This window comes from Lepidochelys kempii, chromosome 11 (assembly GCF_965140265.1).
Source record: "Lepidochelys kempii isolate rLepKem1 chromosome 11, rLepKem1.hap2, whole genome shotgun sequence".
NCBI lineage: Eukaryota > Metazoa > Chordata > Testudines > Cheloniidae > Lepidochelys > Lepidochelys kempii.
In genome coordinates this window covers 62118864-62144276 of record NC_133266.1, presented here as the reverse complement: position 1 = coordinate 62144276, position 25413 = coordinate 62118864, and the positions used below count along the sequence as shown (strand labels likewise).

At 43.5% G+C, this 25413-nt stretch overlaps 1 protein-coding gene across 8 annotated transcripts in view; it reads right to left on the bottom strand.

The window, feature by feature from the left end:
• The window catches only part of NRP2 (neuropilin 2), a 122397-nt gene that overhangs the window by 81795 nt on the left and 15189 nt on the right, over window positions 1-25413 (bottom strand). For 4 of the 8 annotated variants that reach the window (XM_073306535.1, XM_073306536.1, XM_073306531.1 and 1 more), the window contains exons 2-3: window positions 18231-18408; window positions 8522-8563 (exon numbers count right to left, since the gene is read on the bottom strand). In XM_073306535.1, coding sequence (XP_073162636.1) covers window positions 8522-8563; window positions 18231-18408 — 220 coding nt within the window. The remainder of the gene's footprint in view (window positions 1-8521; window positions 8564-18230; window positions 18409-25413) is intronic. The other 4 variants (XM_073306539.1, XM_073306537.1, XM_073306533.1 and 1 more) reach the window with 1 other exon arrangement.

Here is a 25413-nt window from a genome sequence, read left to right as displayed (position 1 = left end):
GTTATAGTCTGTACAGCCCCTGGCACAATGGGGCTGGGGCCTCTAGGTGCTACACACAATACAAATATTAAACAATATTAATTGTAACAAACACCTCCCTCTACTGAAACTTTGCTCCTAGACCTATCTCCCATTCCATAACTAGCTTGTGTGTTTCCTTTCCCTCAGTTCCTTCCCTTGATCTCTCTGGTAAGTTGTATTATTTGTTATTTATATTCAGCTCTCAGATATTGCTCTCTGTCCAAAGGATCATTCACTCTCCAAGCACTCCTGCACAATAGGTACGATACTATCATTATCCCCATTTCACACTTGCCAAAGAGGTAAAGATTGGATTTTCAAATGCACCTAAGTGATTTAGAAGCACAAATCCCGAGGGATTTAACAATCCCTCCCTAGATGACTTGCCCAAGGGCACACAGGAGGGCAGTGGCAGAGACGGGAATAAAACACTCTTAACCCCCCAGACCCATGCTCATTCCTCTAGACTACTTGGTAAGAGTTTCCATTCTAACACTCTCTATACACAGTTTTCCATACCTCTCACTTCGATTGACTTAAGTGGATTATCTCATTATCCATATGATCATCAAGTAGGGGTGGAGGTATCATATCTTGTGCCTAACCCTGAAGTCTTAACACACATCCCCTATTGGCTTCCAAGGAAGTTCATGTAACAATTTAAGGATTAGTTAACACACACACACCCCACCAGCTCAGTCCATGGAAGGCAGAGATGGACCCAAGACAAAACTCCAGATCCAAACACCCTCAGAACTTGGGCAATTCGGGTCCATATCCGGAAGCAGATCCTCAACTGAAGTCAACAGATCTATGTCCGTTTACACCAGCTTAGGATCTGACCCCCTAAATTTAGTAGTCGAAGGCCATCTATAACAACATAGATAACAATGGCTGAACAACACATCTTGTCATTGTATTCATCTTGTATCATCAGAAGGGACTTCCTGGTGCTCTCTCTTTGATTTCATTCAGAATGTTTACCTCCCTGTATTAATTAAACAGAATGTCCCAAGGCCACTGATTGAATAATATGCTACCTCTTTAAATTGATCCAAATAAAGGGTGGAATTTGGGTTATTTTTACCACAGATTATTTCTTTCTTTAGGTTTTGATCAAATTAAATAGAAGCTCTAATTAACCAGTGATTGATTGAAGTAACTGGAAGGAAATATATTATATATATATATATATATATATGTTGATTTATTACACACCCATCAAATAGCATGTGGCTGTGCATGTAGAAAAGGTAGACAAGCAGTAAATGCTCAAACAACATGGCCGTGTAACCAGTTAGTTCAACATATATTTCATACCAAATGTGACATTATAACAAATAGAGGCAGGGTGGCCTAGTGAACAGAGCTCTGCCCTAGAACTCGGGTTCTATTCATGGCTCTGCCTCTGGCCTGCCAGGTGATGTCACTGCCCTTTGCCTCAGTTTCCCCATCTGTAAATCCAGGATAATTATCTATCTTTGTAAAGCGCTTTGAGAACTATGGATGAAAAGTGCTAGATAAGGGCTGGGTATTTTTATTATTACTCTACCAACTCCTCCTAAAGCACTGGGTGAAACCCAAAATGCAAATACTGGGGAACCAATTGCAATTTTATGCCTAAATTAAGCACCTGCAGCCTATATTTTGGTGCTGTTTGGCTACAGATGCCCAAATTCCATTTGACATGCCTAACTGGACATTTGTAATCCCAGATGAGGCATTTGGACGCTCACTGTGGGTGCCAAAGTTTGGAAACCGCACTCTGTAATTCACATAATCATTATCAGGAGCACACACTGCTGAGAGAAGTGACATAAAAGTGACTGCTGATAACAAGGTCTAATTAATCACATACAGAACCTTGCTGTGATCAGCACTTGGGCAGACACCATGCAAAGTATCTCTCTCTCTATATATATATAGAGAGAGAGAAATGAAACCCCCAAAGCTATTAGAGATGGGCCCAAGTCACAGAATTCAGATCTACCGACACATTTCAAATCATCCGAAGCTTAATGGTGTTGGATCCTTACCAGTGTGCCAAGACCACTCTGTCTATTATGCTGACCAATATAATCTTATTGTTTCTTTGCATTCCCCTATCTGTATCCACCTGTCTTTCCTGTCTTACACTTACACTGTAAGCTTTTGGGGGCAAGGACTGTATCTCTGTTCAGTGTTTGTACAGAGCCTGGCACAATGGAGTCCTAGTCCATGACTAGGGCTCTTAGGCACTACAAATAAATAATAATTCTGGTTTTAGTTTGGCCCATTAGAGAGATAAAAGCCCACTGTGAAATTCCGATCTGAATCTAAAACTCCCAGTGAACCCTTTGGCGTGTTCATCTTGCCGCATGTCTAGTGGCAGGATAGTACTGGTATCTCTGTGTGGCAGATAAATAGTTTTTACACGAACATCATGCAATCTTTACACACTTTCTCTCTCCTTTCTGTGTTAAGTCTCTGACCAGCCTACCATTATTTACAGAAAACTACCCATCTTTCTTTCTCTGTTTATTTGCTTAGCATCAACCTGTTAAAACAACATGCTAGGCATCTCCTCCTCCAAGGGGACAGGAAAGTGCAGAAATGTTACACACTGCCACGCTTCTTACTTTCCACTTCATCACAAGATCCTCTATTTGGAAACTGAGAGTTGAAAGAAGAAGTAGCTTGTTGGACACAGAAGGATTCTCATGTGACTCATTCCTGTCCTGCAAGACACACATACATCATTAAGCCACAACCCCAGAACTAAATGTGCTGCTCAGAAAGGAAGGCAGTCCGAATAGGCCAGGTCTCACTCCTTTCAAGGAGTTAATCAGGCTGGACTCCAACTGAAAAATGCCTGAAGCTAAAGTGCTATCTATACTGGGCCAGGCACTGAGTTAGCAGTAACTAGCCAGCCTATAATTTGGTGACAAACACAATTTGGCTGCCCAGCATGAAAGAAACCAAATCACATTTAAAGCCTCCTTTTAAAAGAGTGATCTACCAAAGGAAGAGCATTCATGGGGCTAGATCCTCAGCTGGTGTATGGAGCTACGCTAATTTACACCAGCTGAGTATCTGGCCTCACATGGGATATCTAAAGCAGCCTCCATTAGTGCATTAAGCAACATGATTAAAATCTGTCACATGCGGTTTGTTCTCTCTCTCATCCTCTCCTCAGGGGAAAAATTGTGTGGGCAGAGCAGTGCTTTGTTTTGGTAGGGTTTTGTTTCTCTGTTTGTTTCACCCAGAGTTCAGCAAACAGAGGAGACCTTTTTTTTTTCTAGTGAATATCTACTCGAATTCAAAAGACTTTTTTTTCTCTAAAAAGAAAAGGAGTACTTGTGGCTCCTTAGAGACTAACCAATTTATTTGAGCATAAGCTTTCGTGAGCTACAGCTCACTTCATCGTCTTAAGGTGCCACAAGTACTCCTTTTCTTTTTGCGAATACAGACTAACACGGCTGTTACTCTGAAACCTTTTTTTTCTAACCACCTTTGCAGCCCTTTCACATTCAGTGAACATCCGTGTGCTCCCGAGTTAACGAGCATGAATTCTTGAATATTCATAAAAAGTGGATTTCAAATTGTACATTTGATTGTAAAATTTGCCATTGGTGCTGAATAGTTTAGTTTACATACCCAAAAGTCAAATCGCATTGTTTCCGTTCTCTTGTTTACATAACTCAACAGCACAGCAGGGATTTTGAGTTCATGCTGTCTCCATGACATAAATCAACCAATCAGTATCCAGAAGAAAAGATACATGACTTACAAAATCAACCAACACATTATGAAATGACAAGATCTATAACATCCTGTAGCCCAAGAATTAGTGAATAATTTCAAAAAACAAATAAAACTTGTGAATTTTGCAATCTGCTCAAAGACAATTTGCAAATAGGAAAAAAAGGCTAAATTCATCTAATGTGTTATTCATTGGTAAATAATTGCTCCTCTCTACATTAAAACATTTGGCCTCATCCAAGCACCTAAAGAGGAGTTTTCTCCTCATGAAACTAATCCTTAATAAATCAAATCTTACAACCAACTAAATAAGTCTGCAGGAGGTCGAGAGATCGTTTTTGCCAAATGTGGAATTAATATAAACACATAAGGGATTTTTGTTGTTGTTGTTAAAAATCTTGGCCCAAACCCTGCAGTCCTTACTCAGGCAAAATTCTCATTATGTTTTTACAGTACTGATAAACAGATCTGCAAAGTGGGACAGTATTCACACCAGGATATTACTTCTGCCAGAATGCACTATAAGAGCATTTGCTTTCTTTACTAGTTAAACTTCATGCTTGATTCCTTAAAAGTAAAAGAGCAAATATGTTCATTCCAAGAATTCACATCCGAAACTGAGACTCCAGGCTAACTTCCGCAGTGGAGACTGCTCATTTTCTTTCACACTTAGGTTCTGCCCACTCACTCGCCCAAGCTCAAGCTTGTTGTTAAATGTAGTTCTGTTATGGTGGGGTCACTGGCCAAACCATGTTAAAATCTGGTTTTGCTAGAACTTTGTTTATGTTGAGTTTAAACACAATTTCCAGACTTGGTTCCTTTTCCAGTGTGTTGGGGGCGGGGGGAACCCTTTGGATGTTTTCTGCACTTACAGTTTCATTTCCAGACGGTTATGGAACAGCTCATTGTTGGGTGGAGCAGCGAAATGGCATGATGGCATCTGAACTATCTCAGCCAATCACAAGTCAGCTGGTTTTCATTCATAGGCAATACTATAATTCCATTGGTTAAGTAAGCATAGCCCAACACAAGGCACAGTTTTACTGGTTAGCTGAACTCCTAAGTCATATCTGAACAGAGGACACTACTGTCAAATACCATAGCCAATTCCTATTCCAAGCCCCAACAAGACAGCGATGCAAACGGTTGGCCCAGCAGTCAACACCCATTACAATAAAACGTGGTCAAGGGATTACATATGTTTTCTTACATGGATGCAGACCACAGTCTACACCAATGGAACAAATACTGGCAACAGCAGTTTCAGGAGGAAGGGGGGTTATTGGACTTGAAACAGTTTCAAACACAGGGTTGTGTTTATTCTCAGCATTGTACACACATCACTGGGTGTTTTGTGAAGCAGGGAGTGAAAGTCGAAGTGCTTCTGCCTACGTAGGCAATGGTGGGAGAGAGCAGAGAGAGGGGGGAATACACGCTTAGCTACTCTTCTTGAAATTGTTTAACAAAGTGAGCCAGAAAACATCTATCACTTATGGTGCTGCAATTTATTAAAGATTCTTTCTTAACAGAAAGTGACCTTGCTTTACCAGTGTTAAGAGAGTTTTTATAATTCAGTATAAGGCCTTTTAATGTCTCTACTACTCACTCTCCTTCTTTCTTTTTTCCTATTGCCAGCCCTGTCTATTGCTCAGTATCTTGCTACTCTGTGTTTTCTCCAGTTTGCAAGCAGCTTTGGTGTTAGCCCTTAGAATGCTGAAGGCCAGGTTTGGTTTTGCAGGCATTAGTATTGTAGTATTGTAAGGTTACACTGGCAACCTTATACATCATACGTTGGAGTGAATCCAGCTTGCCTCGCTCACAAGAGTAGTCTCAGTGGAATCAGTGTGTGACTATCACAAACCAACCAAAGTCCTGCTGCCGCAGTTTGCACCTCAGTTCTTTCTTGCAGCTTGGCCCCCAAATGGCAGCCAGACAGGCGAAGAGCTATGCTTCTCCTCGGGACGTAGCTACACCAGTGCTTCCTCCTCACAGTCGATCTGAGCCAACATATACCTCCACCCTTGCCTGGTCCCAGGAAGATACAAAGTCCAGAAACATCAATATACACCTAGCAAGAATGTAACTGGATACCTCTGGGCTCTCCAGCAGACTCACTCTGCAGCTACCCTGCTGAGCAACACACCCAAAAGTGCAGAGCCCAAATTCATGTTGCTCAGTGCAAGATCAGGGATCAACAAACCTACTGTTAACCACATCCTCCTAGCTACGGAGGCCAGCCGTCATCCAAACCGTGATAAAATAACACTGCAGGGACATGTAAGCAAGTGGTAGCAGGAGGAGGAGGAGGGGATGCAGTCGGTGGGAATGGAAGGCAAAGCTTAAAGCAGGACAGAGAAAAACCTTCACGACTTTCCAGCATAACCCCAGTGCCTACCATGAAAACCTGAAAATTAGCTAGTTTCCCAACTGCAATGGTCACATGCAAAACTTTAGCTTGGATGGTATTTTCCCTACATTTTTTCCTTTCACCTTTTTAAAAAGGAGAGATATTAGATAAAACCGACCCTATTTGCAGTTTATCTCATGAAGCCACGTTTGTGATCTAGAGATGGGAACTAGCTGTGCAGTTATAATCTCAACTTTCCTCACATTTTATTATTAGTTTTATTTATAGTAGAAGCATTTCCATGGTGCTCGTGACTGCAATATCTCAACACCTGGCAAACATTAATGAATGTATCCTCAGAAGACCCTGGGAGGTAGGAAAGTTGAGAGGATTGGTGACTTGCCCAAGGTCACACAGGAAGTTTGCAGTGGAGCCAGGAATAGGATCCAGACTTGATTAAACAGATTATATTATATTAGACTAGTCTAGGATACACAGACAGACCAACAGAAAGACAGACAAATAGATACTTAGATTAAATCCAAACATTCCCAAATTTGGGAATGGTCAATGCTGATTTGGGCCTCCCAACCCAGCACTCACTCCTTTGTCCTGTTTAGCACAGCATGTCCTACTGTAACTGCTCATAATAGGAAGAAATTGGAGGGTGTGTGTGTGTGAATCACTATTATATTGCAAATTCTCACCTGAAAGGGCTAATATACTGCCAGCTAGTGCAGGTATATTGGAAGACTGTTTAGCCAGAACTTTTGCCAACCAATCTAATTGGCTCTTTCACAATATCCCTTTTATAAAATCCTCCGAAAGTTGTGGGCGGTTTTTAAAGGTGCTTTAAGAATATCCTATTTCATGGTGATAATGTCACAGCTGAGAATCAATAGTTTTATTAAAGATGATTACGGAACAGCTCAGCATTAGGTGGGGAAAGAGGTAAGTGAACCACCAACTCAGTCTAACACTGATGTTTTGTGGCAGACACAATTAATGTCAACTGCATGCTCTGTCAGTTGCTCTGATTGTACTTTTCCATAAACCTCCTTCAAATCAAACAGAGCATTTTGGAAGCGTGAGCAAAGTCCCCAGTGACTTTTATAGAATCTTAAGCAATAGTAGCATACAAATAACACAAGTCAAACTGTTGCAAAAGGTGCAGGAGATTTTTAAATGGCATATTTTATGGTCATAATGTCAGAGGCATGAAAGCAATCTTTCTGATGGCATCATAGCAAAGAACTTATATTTGCTGCCGGTGGGATTTTATCTGTAGCCATTAATTATAAATAGGGCAGATGGATTTGGCTTACATTGGTTTTACACAGGTGTAATTCATCAATTTATGTGGAGTCACTCCTAATTTACATGGGTCTGAGAGCAGAACCAGGCCTGATGTGTATTGGTATTTGTATCTATAAATGGGTGTGTAGACATAAAAGGTGTAATTCTAGTCTGCGGCTTGTATACTCATTCATGCAGTGCAAAATGGGCACAGAATGCTACTAATTCAGAATGGTAGTGTTTTGTGCCCACTTTGCTCTCATTGCAGGGCAGCAGAGTAGCAAAGCCCAAAGGGCCAGATCCTCATCTCATGTGCAAATCAGAAGTGACTTCACTGGAGTCAGTGAAGTTACAGTGGTTTAACACTGGTGTAAGTAAGAGGAGAATCAGGCCTCGCGTTGTGTGGCATGTATGTGGTCTTATGGGGCTTTATGAACAAACAATTCTTCCACTCTGTTTTGGGTTATTCTTTCAGCTCTTCCTAACCTACATGACCAGAACTTCTGAGAAGAGAGAAAAACTAGCCATCGAGTTCAGGCAGTAGGAAGAGAAAGAATAACCCAAAACAGATTGAAAGACTGCTTCCAAAATCCCTCAAAGACATAAATAAATAAATAAATAAATAAATAAATAAATGGAAGCCACAAATAACATCTATTTATCATCTTTGTCTTTTTCGCTGCCATGATAGCAGTGCCAATGTAGAGATTCTTCCAGCAGTTACTGTACATTACGTGAAAAACCACCAAATATATCTTGCAGAAAGGAGAATCAAAGATTTTTAAAACTGCTTCTTTGGCAAGTTTAGCCTCAGATGAGAATTTAGTTCCTGCCTCCCATTCACTGCCCCTCGCCAAAATGAACTCTGACTACTTCCCCCACATTTGTTACCATCCCTTCTTCAGGCTACATTCCTGTGGCAGATCTCAGCCGAGAGAAGTATTGGAGGAGAGAAGAGCTCGCATCTGGGACATATCTGGAAAACTGTTCATTATAGAAGAAAATAAGATGTGCTAATGTGCACGTTAGGGGTTTTCTGCAGGCTGTTATTCAGGAGTTACACGTGGTTGTTTAATTTTATTTCTGTCTCTAAAGCCATCTCTATAAATTCCTCACCTTGCTATCTTTAGCTTCGGGGCTCTTTTTGTTGCAAGAAGTCTTTAGTATTCCAAAAAAAAAAAAGAAAATCAGAATGAAAACAGGAATAAAACAGATTAAATACTTCAAGGATCACCCCCAGCTTCCACACTGTTCTACTTTGTTAATACTGTAATAGAATTGAAACAACTCAAAGCCCATCCTGTCACACAGACACTTGAGAAACTCCATTTGCACCTCCCTGCTTCTGCTATAATCCATTTGTGGAGAAAATTGGACTTTGTTTTCTATTTCATTTTACTGTCACCACTCACTGGCGCTTGCTCACTAGCAGAAGAAATATAATAAATAAGAGATAATAATAAGTAGCAGAAGGTTCACCGAAGAAAAGTACAAGGCAGAAACTCAGTGACAGACCAAGTTGGCGTCATATCACATCCACAGACCTGGGCCGGATTCCTCACCTAGGACCGATGGAATCGTTCACAGTCAGAGTCAGGTGGGAAGTTTGTAGCTCAGGCCCACTACTACCTAGAACCCATTCACACTTTGCTGCTTACTCTGGATGGGCTTTTGTTTGTTTCACTCTTGGAATAAATATAGCACCAGCCACATTAACCTAAAACTATGGGAACCCAAAAATGATCAGCCCACCCTAATCCTCCTAGCAGTTTGTTTCCCACCTTCCCCGTAATAGTCCTGTCCTTAATGATGGTATGGGAAGGTCTTCCAAAGGCTGATCTGCTAACCCAACTTCTTTTGCTTAGCAGTTTCTCACTCTTCTCTAGTTTACATTCTGGCTCCTTTTCTGTCAGATGAATTATGAAGACATTGCTCAGTTTAAAGGCAACCCTGTCACAGTAAGATCTATTCTTTCTTCCTCCTTCTTAGGGGCTGGACCGGTTGTGCAATTGACCATGTCTATACATTAGGAAAGCCACTTACTGTATTCCACCATACCCTAAAGCACCATCATGTATTTGATAATTTGCATATAAACCTGAACATCCCAGCCACTTAGGTACAGTGCAATGCAGGGACGGATCAAGCCAGGGTGACTCGGATGCTAAAAGCATCCTGACTTGTCTGGTAAATAGCCTGCAGTTTGGCCTGGCTAGAATACAATTTTCAAATGTTAATTCTGCACCCCAGCTAGAAATACAGGCCATTCACCCGAAAGCAGGTAAGAACACTGGGGATCTGTATCACTAGAGAAGAGGTTGGATGTGGATAGGATCTGCAGTGGGGAGAAAGCGTGTCCCTTCTCAAAAGTCCTACAGTAGAAAGTACATCTCCTGTGCCTGTTGAAATCCATCCTTAGCCGAGTGGCCGAAACTGCAGCTTCCTCAAAGGTTGTGTCTGCACTGGAAATGTTCTTGCCCATTCTTCCCAATGGTTAGTGCTCCACAGACACTAGCACCAGGCCAAGAATGATGCAGACTAGAGAAAAGCATTTTTACTGCCGGGTCACATACCACATGAGTACAGCATCTGCGGCTAGCATCGTGAAGCACGATGAGTGATAAAACAGTCTAATGGAAGCAAGGCCCGAGACTTGGGGAAAAGCAGAAGGAGCAGTGGGTGAGAATGTGAAGTGGATCGATATATTTCCTCTTACTGAGGGATGATTTGGAGGTAGGGTGATTATAATCTATCAATCCAGGCAACCGAAATCTCCCTGTTCCCCACACAAACAATGCCCTGCTACTTCTTTGTTCAGAGATATTTATTTCCTTTACTATTAAAACAATCCTTTGTTTCACTCTCTCACTCAGTCTCCCCCAGCATGTCTGTTTTGCCCTGACAACTCAGCCAGGGAGAGTTACACGCCTTTCTCACCCTCCAAGGCTTTCGTTCAGCTCCATTGACACTAAAGGCAAGAGAATTCTCTCTGTGTGTGTGAGGAATCAATTACTTCCTCTGACACTCTATTATGATAGCGCTCACATCTACAGATTCCAGATGAAAAGGGAGAAGAAGGAGGGGGCATAGGAGGTCCCGGGTATCCCAAGCTGCCATACTTAAGAGACAGAAAGATGTCTCACTCCTTGACTACCTGCCCGAAACCAGAAGGCGCATGGCAGGAAAATCAGAGAAAACAATGTTCACAAAGGAAATCTTAAGAAATCAAATGGAGCAAAATAACTTAAAGCAAGCTACAGCAAACACAGGATACTGGTGGGTTCTTGTCCCTGTAATAATCATGTGACACAGAGGCGTGCTGATAAGGGACCAGTATTTATTTCCTGCTGATAGCCACCTGCCACAGGTCAAGATTACCAAAGATTAACACCCTTGTCAAATCTCAGGGCCAGTATCCCAACTCCTGGGGCTACTGTTATATCTTCCCCTTTTATTTTACTAAAAATGGAAATAAAACATTGCATTAGCATGCACAAATCAAACAGCAGTCTTAGGAAAGAAGTCAGGGCAGATGCCCTGAACTCCCTGACATTTTAGCTCTCATTGGATGTCTGTCAATAACTACTTGCTCTGAATCCCACTGAATTTCTGGTGCATTGGCCACTTCTTGTTCTCATGGAAGTTCCTTCTACAATGTCCTGTGTGAGCACTAAGGACGGTCTGTGAACGATCATCTGTGTTTGCTGCGGGTGGTGTTTCTCACTATCAATGCCTGTGCTCCTTGTGTTAGCAAAGGAGAATTCTGAATGTCCTCAAGAAAGAGTCACTCTCTTCCTTGGTTTTATTTTGGGATCTTCTGTTCCTCCTGTAGGACTGACCCTCAGTGGCAACTGTAGCATGTAATCCTGTCCCACTTGCAAGAGGGGTCACTCTCTGACATCCTTGATACAGGATCTTGTTCTGACACTACTTCAGGATTAATTGGCTTTGGCTCAAGAAGCTTATTAGATACTGGCAACCTTCATCTCTGAATTGTTTTTTCTATTAAAAAATAAAAGACCCGAGTTGCAATAGTCTAACAAAGCTCTGTGTGGATCCCATGAACCTCCCAGGGCTTCTCTCTTTAAAGAAAAAAAAGTCAAGTTCTTTGCTATTTGTAATAATTTTTCTCCTAACCAGCATAGTGAGGGTCTGACACAGTGTGCTCGCACTGATATGTCAGTGTGGCTAAAATGAGCTAGTCATGAACTGTAGGCCATACCTGTTATTAGCCCATCTGAAATTGCATAGCAAACAAGCTGATTTACACTCAATGTGTTATTACATTGCTACTTGATGTGTTGTGCAACAGCTGCATTTCAAATAAATTTTGAGTGCTAGTCTCCTAGTAAAAGATAATCTCTCTCATTTAATTCAAATAGATCAGTGCCAACCTTGGAGAATAAAAAAATCTCCTGTGGTTCCAGTGACGCTTTTGCATTCTGCTGCCTCTGTTTATTGCAGATTTCACACTTGATGGTGAAACTCCTGTCTGGTCAGAAGAGGACTTCTTGTCCTCTGTTCTTAGATGAGCAGTGTGCCTGGTGCTTAGCATTCTGACCTGATGCTGTGTGTTATTATGACATAGTATCCTTTGTACAGAATTCCCTCATCTGCAGGAATTCCACCTCTCCTTATGCTTGGAGCAGGCTATGAGTTAAATATTGTCTCCTATTTTACAGGTGAGGAAACTGAAGCACCCTACATAATTTGCCCCAGGTCACACAGTAAGCCAAAGATGGAGGCAGCAGGCAGGAATAGAATCCAGATCTCCTAACTCCCAGTTCTGGATGTTAACTGCAGGCCCCTCCTTTCTCCCATACATAAATAAATGTCTGAATAACATGAATTAAGAAACTACATGCAGCAAAGGTAGTTGGAATCTCATTAAAGGACAGATCCAATGCCCCTAAAAGTCAGTGGAAAGGCTTATACTGATAGCTGGAGGCTTTGTATCAGGCCCTTAAAGAATAAATTTTTAAACAAATGGTACCTTTCATACAGCCTCAAAGTTCTCTACAAGTAATAATTCACTAATCCTCATAACAATCCTCTGACACGTGTAAGCATTATTATCCCCATTTTGTAAAAGGAGAAACTGATACAAAAAGAAGAGACAAGTGATATTCTCAAGGCTACACGGCAAGTCTGGAGCATTGCCATCAACAGAACCCAGGCACGCTGACTCACAGTCACTAGTATTTCACTTCTTGTGGTTATTGTCCATTTGTTTTAATGAGATTGCTTCATTACTTTTACATTGGATTTTCATTAAGTGTGGTCAATACAGGATACAAGAGGAAATACAGAAGAAATACCGTCGGGCTAGAGCTAGTGTGACTTGAAGCACATGCCTGGGTCGGGCAGCAGGAATCCCCCTTATCGCTCCATTGGGCTGTCTGGATCTTGGGTCCAGGTGCACAGGAGTAAGCAGGGCTATTCATTTGCCTACTCCCTCTCTGCAATAAGTGAACAGGGCCTTGGCTCTGTCCCCTTCCTCTGAGCCAGTGCAGGGTGAGTAGTAATTTATTGAGGAGATAGGCTAGCAGTAAATCACTACCCCCAGGTGCCAGGATGACACAGGAGAAGAGTGGTGACTCAGAAGTTTGGCTGTGAGGCCCATAGGGGCAGTGTCCAAAGCCACAATCTGGCCCTTAATTTCTAACAATTCCAACAGGGATACAACATACAGAACCAAATCCTGACCTTTCTGTGCCCAGCAGGCTGGGTAAAACAGTGTGGTGGGATAAACCATAGCAACACTTCTTCTGCCTCATCAGTGTCTGAAGAATTCAAACTACCCTTTAAGAACACAAGCACAAACAGATTCAGAGCTGGCTGCATGCTTCTGTAGACAGTCAACAGGCCACAATAACTCAAAGGTCAGGTTCCATTCAATTCAGTGGGTGTTAACTCTGAAGACTAATGGAATGTTTAGATGTCAACATGGTTGACTCATTTGCTGTTGATTGTTCTGGCAAATGCACCCACCTATCCAAGGATTATGACTGGGGATTGGGATGGTGACAGAGTTAGGTTACAGTATGCCCCAGTTTAACCACAGATTCCATTGCAGACAGTGCTGATGTCTGAACAGCTCCAGCTCAAAACACTGTTTCTGCCTGTCCAGCCCATAAACCTACAAGCAACCAAATGCCTTCACGAATGTTTCCTCTATGATTTCCCTTCCCTTCATGGTTAAAGTTGAACCCTTCTCATTGTTTCATTCACAGAAGATCCAGTGTGGTCGCTTACTACGTCCCTCAAAACACATCTCTCTCTAACATTATTCATATATTTCTATTTTCTAGGATTTTCCCAATTCAGAAAGAAATGGCATTGTTTCTAAAATGTTTACTAATGAGATAATTTTGCTTATTTTTCAAAACATTTACTAATTAGTCACCTATAATTGCTGTCTTGTCTGCTCTTTAACCCCTGCTGATGGAAGGAAGCCTTCCTGCAGTGTTATGTTCTTGTGTGAAGGGATCTGGTCAAGGGTGCTGAGCCTAAAATTATAGTTGCCAGCTGTGGTTTGGTATGTGGGCACTTACACCCACTTTGCACTGACTCTCTGCCCTGCTCTCTTCTTGTTAGTATGCAGGATATTAAAATCTACAGGACTCAGACTACTTGCTAAGAAAGCAGAATATTTGTGTTTGCTTATTTCAGTGCCCAGCTTGAGAGAGGCTCATGCAACCACAACAAGACCTTGCAGGCTAACTAGACTCTGGCTTGATGTGTCTAATGGGATCCCATCCCACATCATAACACCCATGGCTTCCATGGAACACACGGCAGCATGGTTGTTATCCCTAGTGTCTAGTAGCAAGGGAGATGTGTTTTGGTTGATCTAGGAGTCGTGAGCCCTGGGTTGTACTCTTGGCTCCCTGACTGACGAACTATATGACCCTGGGCAAGACACTTCACCCCTCTTTCCCCTCCCACCCTTTGTGTGTCTTGTCTATTTACAGCATCCACTCTTTGGGGGTGGGACTGTTTCCCCTTCTGTGTTGGCACAGTCTAGCACAATCGTGTCCCGATCTTGGTTGGGAACACTAGGTGCTACTGTAACACAAATAATTAATCAGCAGCAGAGAATTTGGCAATCAGTCAATGCTGCTTACCCTCCTTTGGGGAAACTGATATTTTCCAAGACCAGCAGAGCCGCTTTAAAACAAAATATGAGACGTGTAAGGTGACTTAAATTATGGGCAGGTCAGCTCCAGACTGGGAGCACTGTCCCTTTAAGTTCTGTTCTCATATCAGGGTAAATGTGCATGAATTCCCCATAGTACTTTCTACCGTACCCTTCTTCTAAAACCAGTTTTCATTTGAGATGAGGCCACTCCTTTGGATCCAAATTCTGGGGAAGGTCCAAACTCGGTGGCTCAGGCTCATCTTTGCTTTTCATTCTGCCAGCTCTCTGAACAGCCACCTCTCTCACAAGGACCAAACTCTCTTGTCTTGTTTGTCATGATACCACCAGAGGGGGCTACAAGTACTCTTGTTGAAGCCAATACTGTATGTGAAATCATCACAGTCAGAGACAGCATGTCCACTGGGTTATTCATAATTCAACTGCATTTCATGTTCAGAAAAAGTCGACAGAAAAAACACGCCGGGCTATTTTTTATGTATGTATATTTTTAGATAATGCTTTCCTGGTTAAGCCATCATGACTCAAATGAGAGGTTCTTTTGTCTGTCTTGGGAGCAAGACTGTTCCACTAGGATGTGAAATGAGTCTGCTTCCACCCTGTTTATACAGAAAAGACTTGGAATTCAAAGGCAGCTCTGCCCAGTCTAATCCTTCAGCACCATTAGTTCAGCAGAGCAGCTGATGGTAGATTTCAGGAGAGAATCTCTGGAAGGGGCTTTTAACAGTCCAGAGAGAAACGTAGCTGGGGAAGGGACTCGTGACTGGAAAAGGTGGCTATAGAATGCAGTGATTCACGCAACACTGAAGCTTCTGAGTTGGATTTTCCAAGCAAACAGCACAGACTGAACAGAGAAATGGCAATTACGAAGGATTGGGTAGAACAGCCACGTGACTGGGAATAATCTTCATTTCTCATCTACAGGAGGCTGGTTCAAGTCTCTCCTGAGATCAAAAATAAAACTTGGCATGTGCACGCAATGCAATGTGACAGAATGGCAACCTTTCACCAAAGCAGCCTGCTCTTTTCAAACTGGACACCGCTTCCCGGTTCAGATAGCAGATACCCAATCCCACTGCATGGGACTGAAACAGGAGGAAAACGGCAGCTGCACTCGCAGTGCTGAGAGGAAGAAATGGGGAGCAGACGGGCTATTACAATTATTTCCGAATAGTTTGGCCGGTCTTAACCAGAGCTTCTCTCTTTCTCTTTCTCCTTTTGCTCCCGGCTTTACTGCTGCATTATTGCGTCGGAAGGGCAGCACAGACAATGGCCTGTTTTTCCCAGGCTTTATTTTAGAAAGCGCCCACCCCACAAGCATTAAGATCCTGGCTGTGACTAACACACAGGAGAAGAAAATAACAGAAGACGGCCAATTTTCCTTGTTTTGAAGTGCTTTCCAAACTAAGGAGCTTCTTTGGAGCAGGGATGAAGCAGAGAAAGAGAAAGGCCTTCGAGGGCTTCAATTACACCAAATTATTCCTTTCATGATGGGGGAGGGAGAAGGCCCAGTTACTTCCTAATGTGGCTGGACACAGCTTAAAAAAAGAAAAAGAAATATGGGACTGAACAGATGTTGCCTCCAAAAAAAAAAAAGGGGGCAAAAGAGAAAACAATTAAAATAATCAGCACTGTGGGAGAAACTTCTTTGCAGTGATCTCAGAAAGCTCACTGACTGAGCCTTACCCAGGAATTAACATGTATTTAGTGCCCATTCTGACACCAGCCTTGCACTCCTGTGGAGCAGGAGCAGGCATCCAGGCCCTTGCAGCTCAGAGAAGGAGGAGGAGGAATCAGTGGCGTGGATATATTCCAAAAGTGTAATTTACATTATTTACACGCATGCACCAGTCCTAAAACAGAGATGCAGGCAATCCCCAACTTCAGCACTCTCAGCCCAGCACTGATACCTAGTTCCTAGGGAGCAACTCTGCCTCAAGAATTGTTTCTAACTAGAGACCACTGCAGACAGCGAATTCTCGTGCTGCTCACAGAGCTCCCTCCACCTAGAGCCTTATGCAACCAAAAGTACCAACACCAACCTTTCTTCTAAGACTACAAAATTGCTCACACACTAAGAAAAAGAACTTGGAAAACTAGCTGTAATAGTGACAGCTGGTGGCGCTTGCCACAACTGCATTCTTATCCCCATTTTATAGATGGGAAAACAGGCAAAATGTGGGGCAACGGTTTCGGGGTCAGATTTTCAAGTGCTTAACACCTGCAGCTGGGGACAGCTTTTCAAAAAGAACTCAGCTCCCACATATACTGCTAAAGGGTCAGATCTCCAAAAGCATTCAGCTTCCAACATGCTCAGTTCTTCTGAAAGCTGGGGCTGCCTGTGGGTGTTAAGCACTTTAGAAATGCTGACCCTGACTTGGCTAAGGCAACAGAACGAGTCAGTGTCAGGACCAGGACTCTTAACTCCTACTGCCATATCACACTCCCCTCTATATATTAAAAGCTAATATTACCAAGCTCTTAATAGGGTTTTCATCAGTAGATCTCAAAGTGCTTTGCAAGGGAGATCAGTACCCATTTTACAAAAGGGCAAACTGTCACCCAGAGAGGGGAAATGACTTGCCCAAGGTCACCCAATAGGCCAGTTGCTGAGGCAGAAATAGAATCCGAGTCTCCTGGGTCACAGTCCAGTGGAACTGTAACATTTTTATTACCATGGGTTTTGAGTGACTGCATTTAGCCACTAGTAAGTTATGCAGCTCTGCCGAAACGCACAACAATAAAACCATGATCACGTCCCTCACTATTTTGCTTAGATCACCTGTGTTCATTTATGTCCATGGTCAGAGTTCCTGCTCCCCCCTGCCTGCTACGGTACATGGCACTGATCCTGCAAACTACTGAACTCCTTCAACACTCACCGACTTCAGCACTGGTTGGATCAGGGCCTATGTGATTAGAATGGGCCACATCCTCAACTGTGTAAAGCAATGTGCTTCCATTGAAACCAATGAAGCTATGCTGATTTACACCTGCTGAGGATCTGGCACCATAATTTTCAATCTTCAAAAAATTCACCTAAGATTGTGCTGATTGTTTTGTGTCAGTGGGCCTGATCCTAGAGTCTGATATGTGGATGCTATCATAAATCAAAGGGAACACTGTGTGTGGAAAGACTGCAGAATCAGCCCCATTTTAGGAGACTCTAAACTTTTCCACATTTCAGACATCCCAATAGTTGGTCACAGACTCCGGAGGGTACATACTGGATTATAAATCCACAGAGACCACATCATTAATTCAGCCTTTAATGGTGCCTATTGATGCTGTTAATTATTTACTAGCTGCTAATTGATTTTCCTGGGTAACCCGCTTCCTGGTCTCCCCTTCAAAATCAGAATTCACCAAGTGTAGCAGAATCAGCACCAGTGCAGGGAACAGAACCAACACCTCCTACGTGCCAAGGATCACTACCCAAGGCTGGGATTCAGACCCTTTCCCTTTGAGTGCGATGGAGTCACACGACAGCCTGCTACAAGGTAAGCCAGACTCTGAAGGAGGGTGACATAGCGAGGGATGCTCTGGAGACTGGGGCCACCACCCAGTTTCCTGTTTCTGGGAGTGCTTGGTCCTCGCCTTTCTAGTTAAGAGTGGAAGAGGAGGAGGAGCAGATTATCTCGTAAAGAAGAAGAGGAAGGCTCTTACTTGCAGTCATGTTTCTCAATTTCAAAATGAGGGTTGAAGTTGAGGATAATCTTCTGATTTGCTTCCGGGGCGTAAATGAGCCACTCGCAGTTCTGGTGGGAAGGGTAGTCCTGTGGGTATCCAGGTGAAGTGATGTAACCAGCATCCTTTGAATTCAAACGACCCCCGCATGACTGAACTGCAAAAATAACCAAGAGAACAAGTGGCTGAAACTGGCTTATGAACTTCAAAACATTAACATTTATGCCTTTGGTTGTCTGATAAAGAATGTTTAACGGGCCTTTATGGCAGCGCGGTCTACAACTATCAAGCTAATCACTGGATGCTTACAGTGAAGGTGATTATTATATACCGCAATCCCCCGCTCCCTTCTACACACACACATATCACATTTTAGGCAGACCAGAAAAGGCCATAAATGCTCCTGCCTATGCAATTACAGATGTATTAAAGAAGAGGCAGTGAGATATCAGATCATTTGGAGCTGCCTTTATTTTCTCTCCTGTACTGGCTCTTTTACAAGCTTTCTATGGCACTCTTCCATAGAAACCACAAAGGTCCTGTACAAACATTCCTGGATGAAAATGCACAATATATCCCTGCAACTTAGGGAAGTAGCATCATCCTCATGTTGCAGGTAAGGAAACTGAGGCACAGAGGGTTAAGTGACTTGTCCAAGTTCATACAGAAAGTATGTGACAGAGCCAGGAACAGATCCCCACTTGCCTGGTTCCCTGTCCCGTGCTTTAAACCACAAGACAGTCTTTCCACTCCCTTCTTCCTGACCCTCTTCTAAGTACCTCTCCTCTCAGTTTTGTCTCTCTCCTCTTGAAACACTTCAAGCCAGCAGAGCAGTTAGAATTACAGACTCTGAGAATCAACAGTGGTGGTTTTGTGGCCCAGAAATGGCCTGGTAACAATTACACGTTGAGCAAAGGAAGCACTTTCAGCTTTGGGTTATAACAGGCCCTAGAGGGCGATTTCATCTTCAAAAAAACATTTAATCTTATGAACACCACAAATCTGATTTATTATTTCATTACTCGCTGGGAGGAAAATCTGCATCATAGAGTCAATTGATAACATACTAAGATTCCGAACAAGGTCTCTTTCTCCAATAGGCATCTATATTTTACGTTCCTTGATTCCCCCAATCCCAACAGAGCAGCCATCCCTGCCACCACTGCGTGTCACAGCTGGCTCCATTCAGGCAATGGTGCTGCTCCACAGCAATCCAATGGGGGCTGCCAACCAGATGATGCTAAGCCAACAGGTCTCCCATGTTTAAGAAGGATGAATTCAAATTGGAACAGGTACAGAGAAGGGCTACTAGGATGATCCGAGGAATGGAAAACTTGTCTTATGAAAGGAGACTCAAGGAGCTTGGCTTGTTTAGCCTAACTAAAAGACGGTTGAGGAGAGATATGATTGCTCTCTCTAAATATATCAGAGGGATAAATACCGGAGAGGGAGAGGAATTATTTAAGCTCAGTACTAATGTGGACACAAGAACAAATGGATATAAACTGGTCATTGGGAAGTTTAGACTTGAAATTAGACGAAGGTTTCTAACCATCAGAGGAGTGAAGTTTTGGAATAGCCTTCCAAGGGAAGCAGTGGGGGCAAAAGATCTATCTGGCTTTAAGATTAAACTCGGTAAGTTTATGGAGGAGATGGTATGATGGGATAACATGATTTTGGCAATTAATTGATCTTTAAATATTCATGGTAAATAGGCCCAATGGCCTGTGATGGGATGTTAAATGGGGTGGGATCTGAGTTACTACAGAGAATTGTTTCCTGGGTATCTGGCTGATGAATCTTGCCCATATGCTCAGGGTTTAGCTGATCGCCATATTTGGGGTCGGGAAGGAATTTTCCTCCAGGGCAGATTGGAAGAGGCCCTGGAGGTTTTTCGCCTTCCTCTGTAGCATGGGGCACGGGTCACTTGCTGGAGGATTCTCTGCTCCTTGAAGTCTTTAAACCACGATTTGAGGACTTCAATAGAGCAGACATAGGTGAGAAGTTTTTCGCAGGAGTGGTGGGTGAAATTCTGTGGCCTGCGTTGTGCAGGAGGTCAGACTAGATGATCATAATGGTCCCTTCTGACCTAAATAGCTATAAGCTATGAAACAGCATCAAGTGGCTACGGAAAGTGCTTGTGTCACCTTCCCAGATGCGGACACTATTCAGACAACAAAGAGTTAAGTCACTCCTGTAGCCTGACCCCTGGTTCAAAGACAGGCTTCCTCCTCCCTACCACACCCAGCCCAGACTAGAACAATGAAATAGACACAGTGGAAGCAAGTGCATGTGTGTATCCACTCATTCCCAAGCTATAAACCAGCCCAAGTCCACTCTTGTTAAGGGACTGAGTGACCTCAATTGTCACTGAAGCCATATTTGGGAAGTGTACCACCCGCCACTGAAAATGTGGGATGTTTGTGAGTAAAGGCTGAAATTCCTCAGCACCAGGAGCACTTAGCCTTGGGAAGGTTTTAATTTAAGAGCCACAGCAAACCAGGAGGAAAGAATAAGACGGGGGGGCGGGAGGGGGGAGGAAATGCCTCTGAGATTTTGCACTGCTGGCATCAGTCATGCTTCAATATCACCATCTGCATGAAGCAGCAAGGCCTTGTGAATTATAGATTACCTCTCAGCAGCCACCCAACAGGACTGGATCTTCTTCACTACAGGTGCAGTTCAGCCATTCCCCAGCCTGGCAATATTATTGTCTGCGCCATTTCCACCTTAGACAAACGAACAGCTTGTCAAGAGTGCAAATGCAGAGGGGAAAGAAAGGGCACGCGTGTAGCACTGCAATAAAGCCGGACAGTGAGGCTTTAAAGCCAGGCTGCCTCCACTTGTTCCAGCTCTGATGTGCTAATCTGCATTAGATCACAAAACAGAGCCAGGCCGTTTCCTTTAAGGGGGATGCACAATCTTGTACTCACTGACAAAGCACAGGAGGGAGCGTGATCTCTAGCACAGATGAACAATTACACCAGGTCTGACACAAAGGCAGAGATAATTAGCCCATCACAAATGAGCCCACTTCTGAAAGTTACTCCTGTGCCTTTTTAAGCACACTAAATGACATTCCCTCCGGGTGCTCTGTGTACTGCATACACCACAGGACAGCACTCAGACAGGGTTTGTAACAGCTTGCGACTGGAAATTTAGGCTTATCCTCTGGGAAGATTTAAGGCCAAGATCCTTAGCTGGTGCCAACCAGCCTAACTCCACTGATGCCAGGGAGTTAGATTGAGGGAGGGATAGCTTAGTGGGTTGAGCATTGGCCTGCTAAACCCAGGGTTTTGAGTTCAATCCTTGAGGGGGCCATTCTGTGTGACAGTTGTTTTTGGGGGGAGGGATAGCTCAGTGGTTTGAGCTTTGGCCTGCTAAACCCAGGGTTGTGAGTTCAATCCTTGAGGGGGCCATTTAGGGATATGGGGCAAAAATTGGATATTGGTCCTGCTTTGAGCAGGGGGTTGGACTAGATGACCTCCTGAGGTCCCTTCCAACCCTGAGATTCTATGATTCTATGAACTACTCTGACATCGCTGAGGATCTGGCCTTAAAGGTGTCTGAATGTAGAGCAGCAGCTGCCCTATAGGCTGCAAAGGGTGTAATTTTCCAGTTTTTTTCCAGCTCTTGGCAGGAAAACCACAGCCCGGCAATCAACTTGCCCCGTGCCAGTCTTTCTGCAATGAGAACCGTGCACCCAGGTGGGACGGTTCTTAAGACATCACTTCAACTTAACCTGCTGCTTCCTCCCTGCAAATTCTCTGGAAAAAGAAAGGGCACGTGCTGCGTACGGACCCAGCGGTGAACAATAGCGAGAGGAAGTCTCCTCAAAGGAGGAGGGGTGCTCTGTCCTCCCCACAAGGGAGTAATCTCTTCCTTTGCCACAAAACAGGACTATTTTTATCCCCTCCTACTTGTTGATGTTCTAAACCATATTCCTCCTTAAAAATAGCTTTCTCCTCGCACCTCCAAGGGCATTGCTGCGACTTTCCCTTTCCCCAAATAAAATAAAATCCTAAAAAAAGCACGAGAAAACAGATAAGAGCTGAGGACTCATAAAAACATCTGGTTTTGTTCCACTGAGAGCTTGCTCAACACAAAAATATTTACAAACGCACATTCTTGCGCAGATCTCTTTCCCTCTCTTCTGAAGCACATGCACCTACATGTGGCTATGTGGATTTTAGACAGATAGGCAGACACATCGGCGCGCGTGCACATGACTGAGAGAATTCACCTATCTGTTGACACCGAGATATTTATGTGTGATTCACACTTCACTCATGTACACACTTCCACACCCTCCCATAAAAATCCGCACATCATTTGCACACACGTACACCCTTCTAACAAAGATAAATATTCAAGCTGCAGACTGTTTTTCTTGGAAAGGGTGAAGTCTTGAAGCAATGACAACAAATTCAATCCTTCCACTCCTCATCATCCTCTCTCCAGCTTTTTCAACATGCTTAGCCACTAGACTGGTGCCACCAACTAGTCACAGGATTCTAGCACCCTTACTCACGCTGAATAACAGAATGAATATTCCAGAGGAAGTCCCAATAAAGTCAATAAGACGACTCATGCATTAAGGAGATCCACCATGTGAACATGGGTATCAGAATCTGACCTTTCGTCTTTCATTCTTGGCTGATAAAATGAGGTGCAGAAATCTCCTACTTTCACCCCAAATCTTGGGTTCACACATTGCTGTGTAAACCCATACCACGTAGACAGGGCAGGACTGACCGATCCCATGGGCTTGCTTCTTATCTTCCACAAGTTTAAACCCTGAGTATTTTCACTGACTTCAGTGGAGATACTCCTGATTTATACCGGGTAGGTGAGATCAGAATCAGGCCCGACTGTTTTACACCCAAATTCCATTTATGAATACAGTCTAAAAGACAAAATGTAATTGAACTGAATGAAACAAACAAACAGATGGGTGGGGGGGGCTGCATTTCTCACCTACATAGATACTAGGGAGATCGACAACTGTGTTTCTCTTTGTTCCTGTTAGAACACCACACCTGCAGGAACATGGCACCTGCTACTCTAACAGGGCCAGAGGCTGCTGTGGCATTCCTCCCTTAGCAGCCCCGTTGAAATAAACAGGGTTGCAAAGGGTATCCACCACAGCAGCAGCTGGTCCGTAATCAGCACTTAGATACTATGACGGTGGATATTACATCAGCTAGATGAGGCCTCATAAAGCAACCCTGCCTGACCAAATGATCTAATGGCTCCTTGGGGGCGGCTAGACAACTTGGCACTGGTGCCAGTCCAGTTTCCAGTGGACAAATGCCCTCACTACAAAAATGCACCATCAGAATGGTCACCCCTTGTTGGCAGCCCCAGCGGAGAGGCCAAGCATGGATGTGTGTGAAAACTGAAGGCTAGTTTACATACTGCATTGAAACAATGGTGTCATTTTAAGCCAGTTCAGCTTAATTGGTGCAAAAGGCTGTGTGGGTGTTCGCATTTCAGCAAAAATCAAGCTTGTTTCAATTTAGCTTAAGTCAGTTAAGTTGCCTGATCTTTAGATTATGTATTAATTATATTGATTACTTAAGAATCCCCAGCTATCACTTTGAGGGTTGACAGGTTCTTGCCCCAAGATCAGGCCCAGTATTATTCAAATGATTTTATAGTTGGGAACCCTGATGTGCACAGTTGCAACACTCACAGTATAGGAACTCTTTTATATTTACAAATATAGTTTATTAATACATTTAGCACAGTCACAAACACCCCAGCTCAGTAAGGTAGATAGAGATACTACACAATGTACATCTGCACACCCATATACTCACATCATCCCTTGTAGAACAACCTGAAGTGTTAGCCATCATCTTCCTCATCACCATCACCTTCCCCCTCATCACCAACGGCCATCATTCTGGCACCTCCCAAGGACTACATCTCCTTCTTCTACTGCCCCTAGGCTGCGATGCCACTTTTATAGTATGTTACACTGCCGTTATGTTTGATGCATATTCAGTAGGGGATTTTTCCCCTTTTCCTTATTTGTGTTTCCTCACCTCACTAATGGTGCAGTGTCTTTTTCCTAGAAGTTAGCATAGCAATGATCTCAACTTATTACCATACATGTCAATTCATTACCATGGCCCTTTTGTGAGTAGGTATCACATTTGTTATTTCTGTCCTAACTGTTTTTTTCGGTTCTTTCCAAGCTCCAAGCTGTGATGCACCATGAACTTAGGAAGCCCCCTATGCATAGGCACCAACTCCATGGGTGCTCCAGGGCTGGGGCACCCACAGAGAAAAATTAGCCGGTGCATAGCACCCATTGGCAGCCAGCTCCCCTCTCTCCCTCCCACTCTCACCCACCAGTGGCCCCTGCCGATCAACTCCTCTCCCTCTCTCCCAGCGCCTCCTGAACGCTGCAGATCAGCCGTTTTGCAGCATGCAAGAGGCACTGGGAGGGAAGGGGAGGAGCAGGGATGGGGTGCGCTCTGGGGAGGATACAGAAAGAGGCGGTGAAGAGGTGGGGCGGGGCTGGAGCGGGGGTGGGAAGAAGCAGAATATAATATAAACCTATAATAAAACAAACAATCAAACCCAGAAGAAAATAAGAAACTTATAAGAAAAGATATATAGGCAAGCAAGCAGGCTAACCTTAGATGTATCTCTCTCATGTACCTGTTATATACATCAGTTCATTGCCAGGAAACTTCTGTGGTTGACCTGGGGTCAGAACTTCCCCTTAAACCCTATTTTCAGCTCCCCAAATATTTTGGGTTTTCTGTTGGGCCGTTTATGTGTGCAAAATTTATCTGTTCAATGTTCAGAGGCCTCAAGACTTATGCTAACTTGCTGAAGCTAATGTCTTACAGGATACAGGCTTGTAGGTTTCTTATATTACTGCTGAATATAATGCAAAGCAATGAATATAATAAAGGCAAGCTAGCCCACTGGGCTAGACAGGCTTAAGCTAAACAGAAATAAGACACGCTTAAACCGAAATCACAGAATCCACTCAAGCTGGTTTAACTAAACGGGTGCAAGTTTGTGTGTGGACAAGACCTGAGCCACCCTTCCAGCCCAGGTCAGGACTTGAGGCACGTAGGCTGGGCAGGGTGAAGGAAGCGGGCACTGCTGCCATGCAAGCTGTGTGTGTTGTGTGGATTAA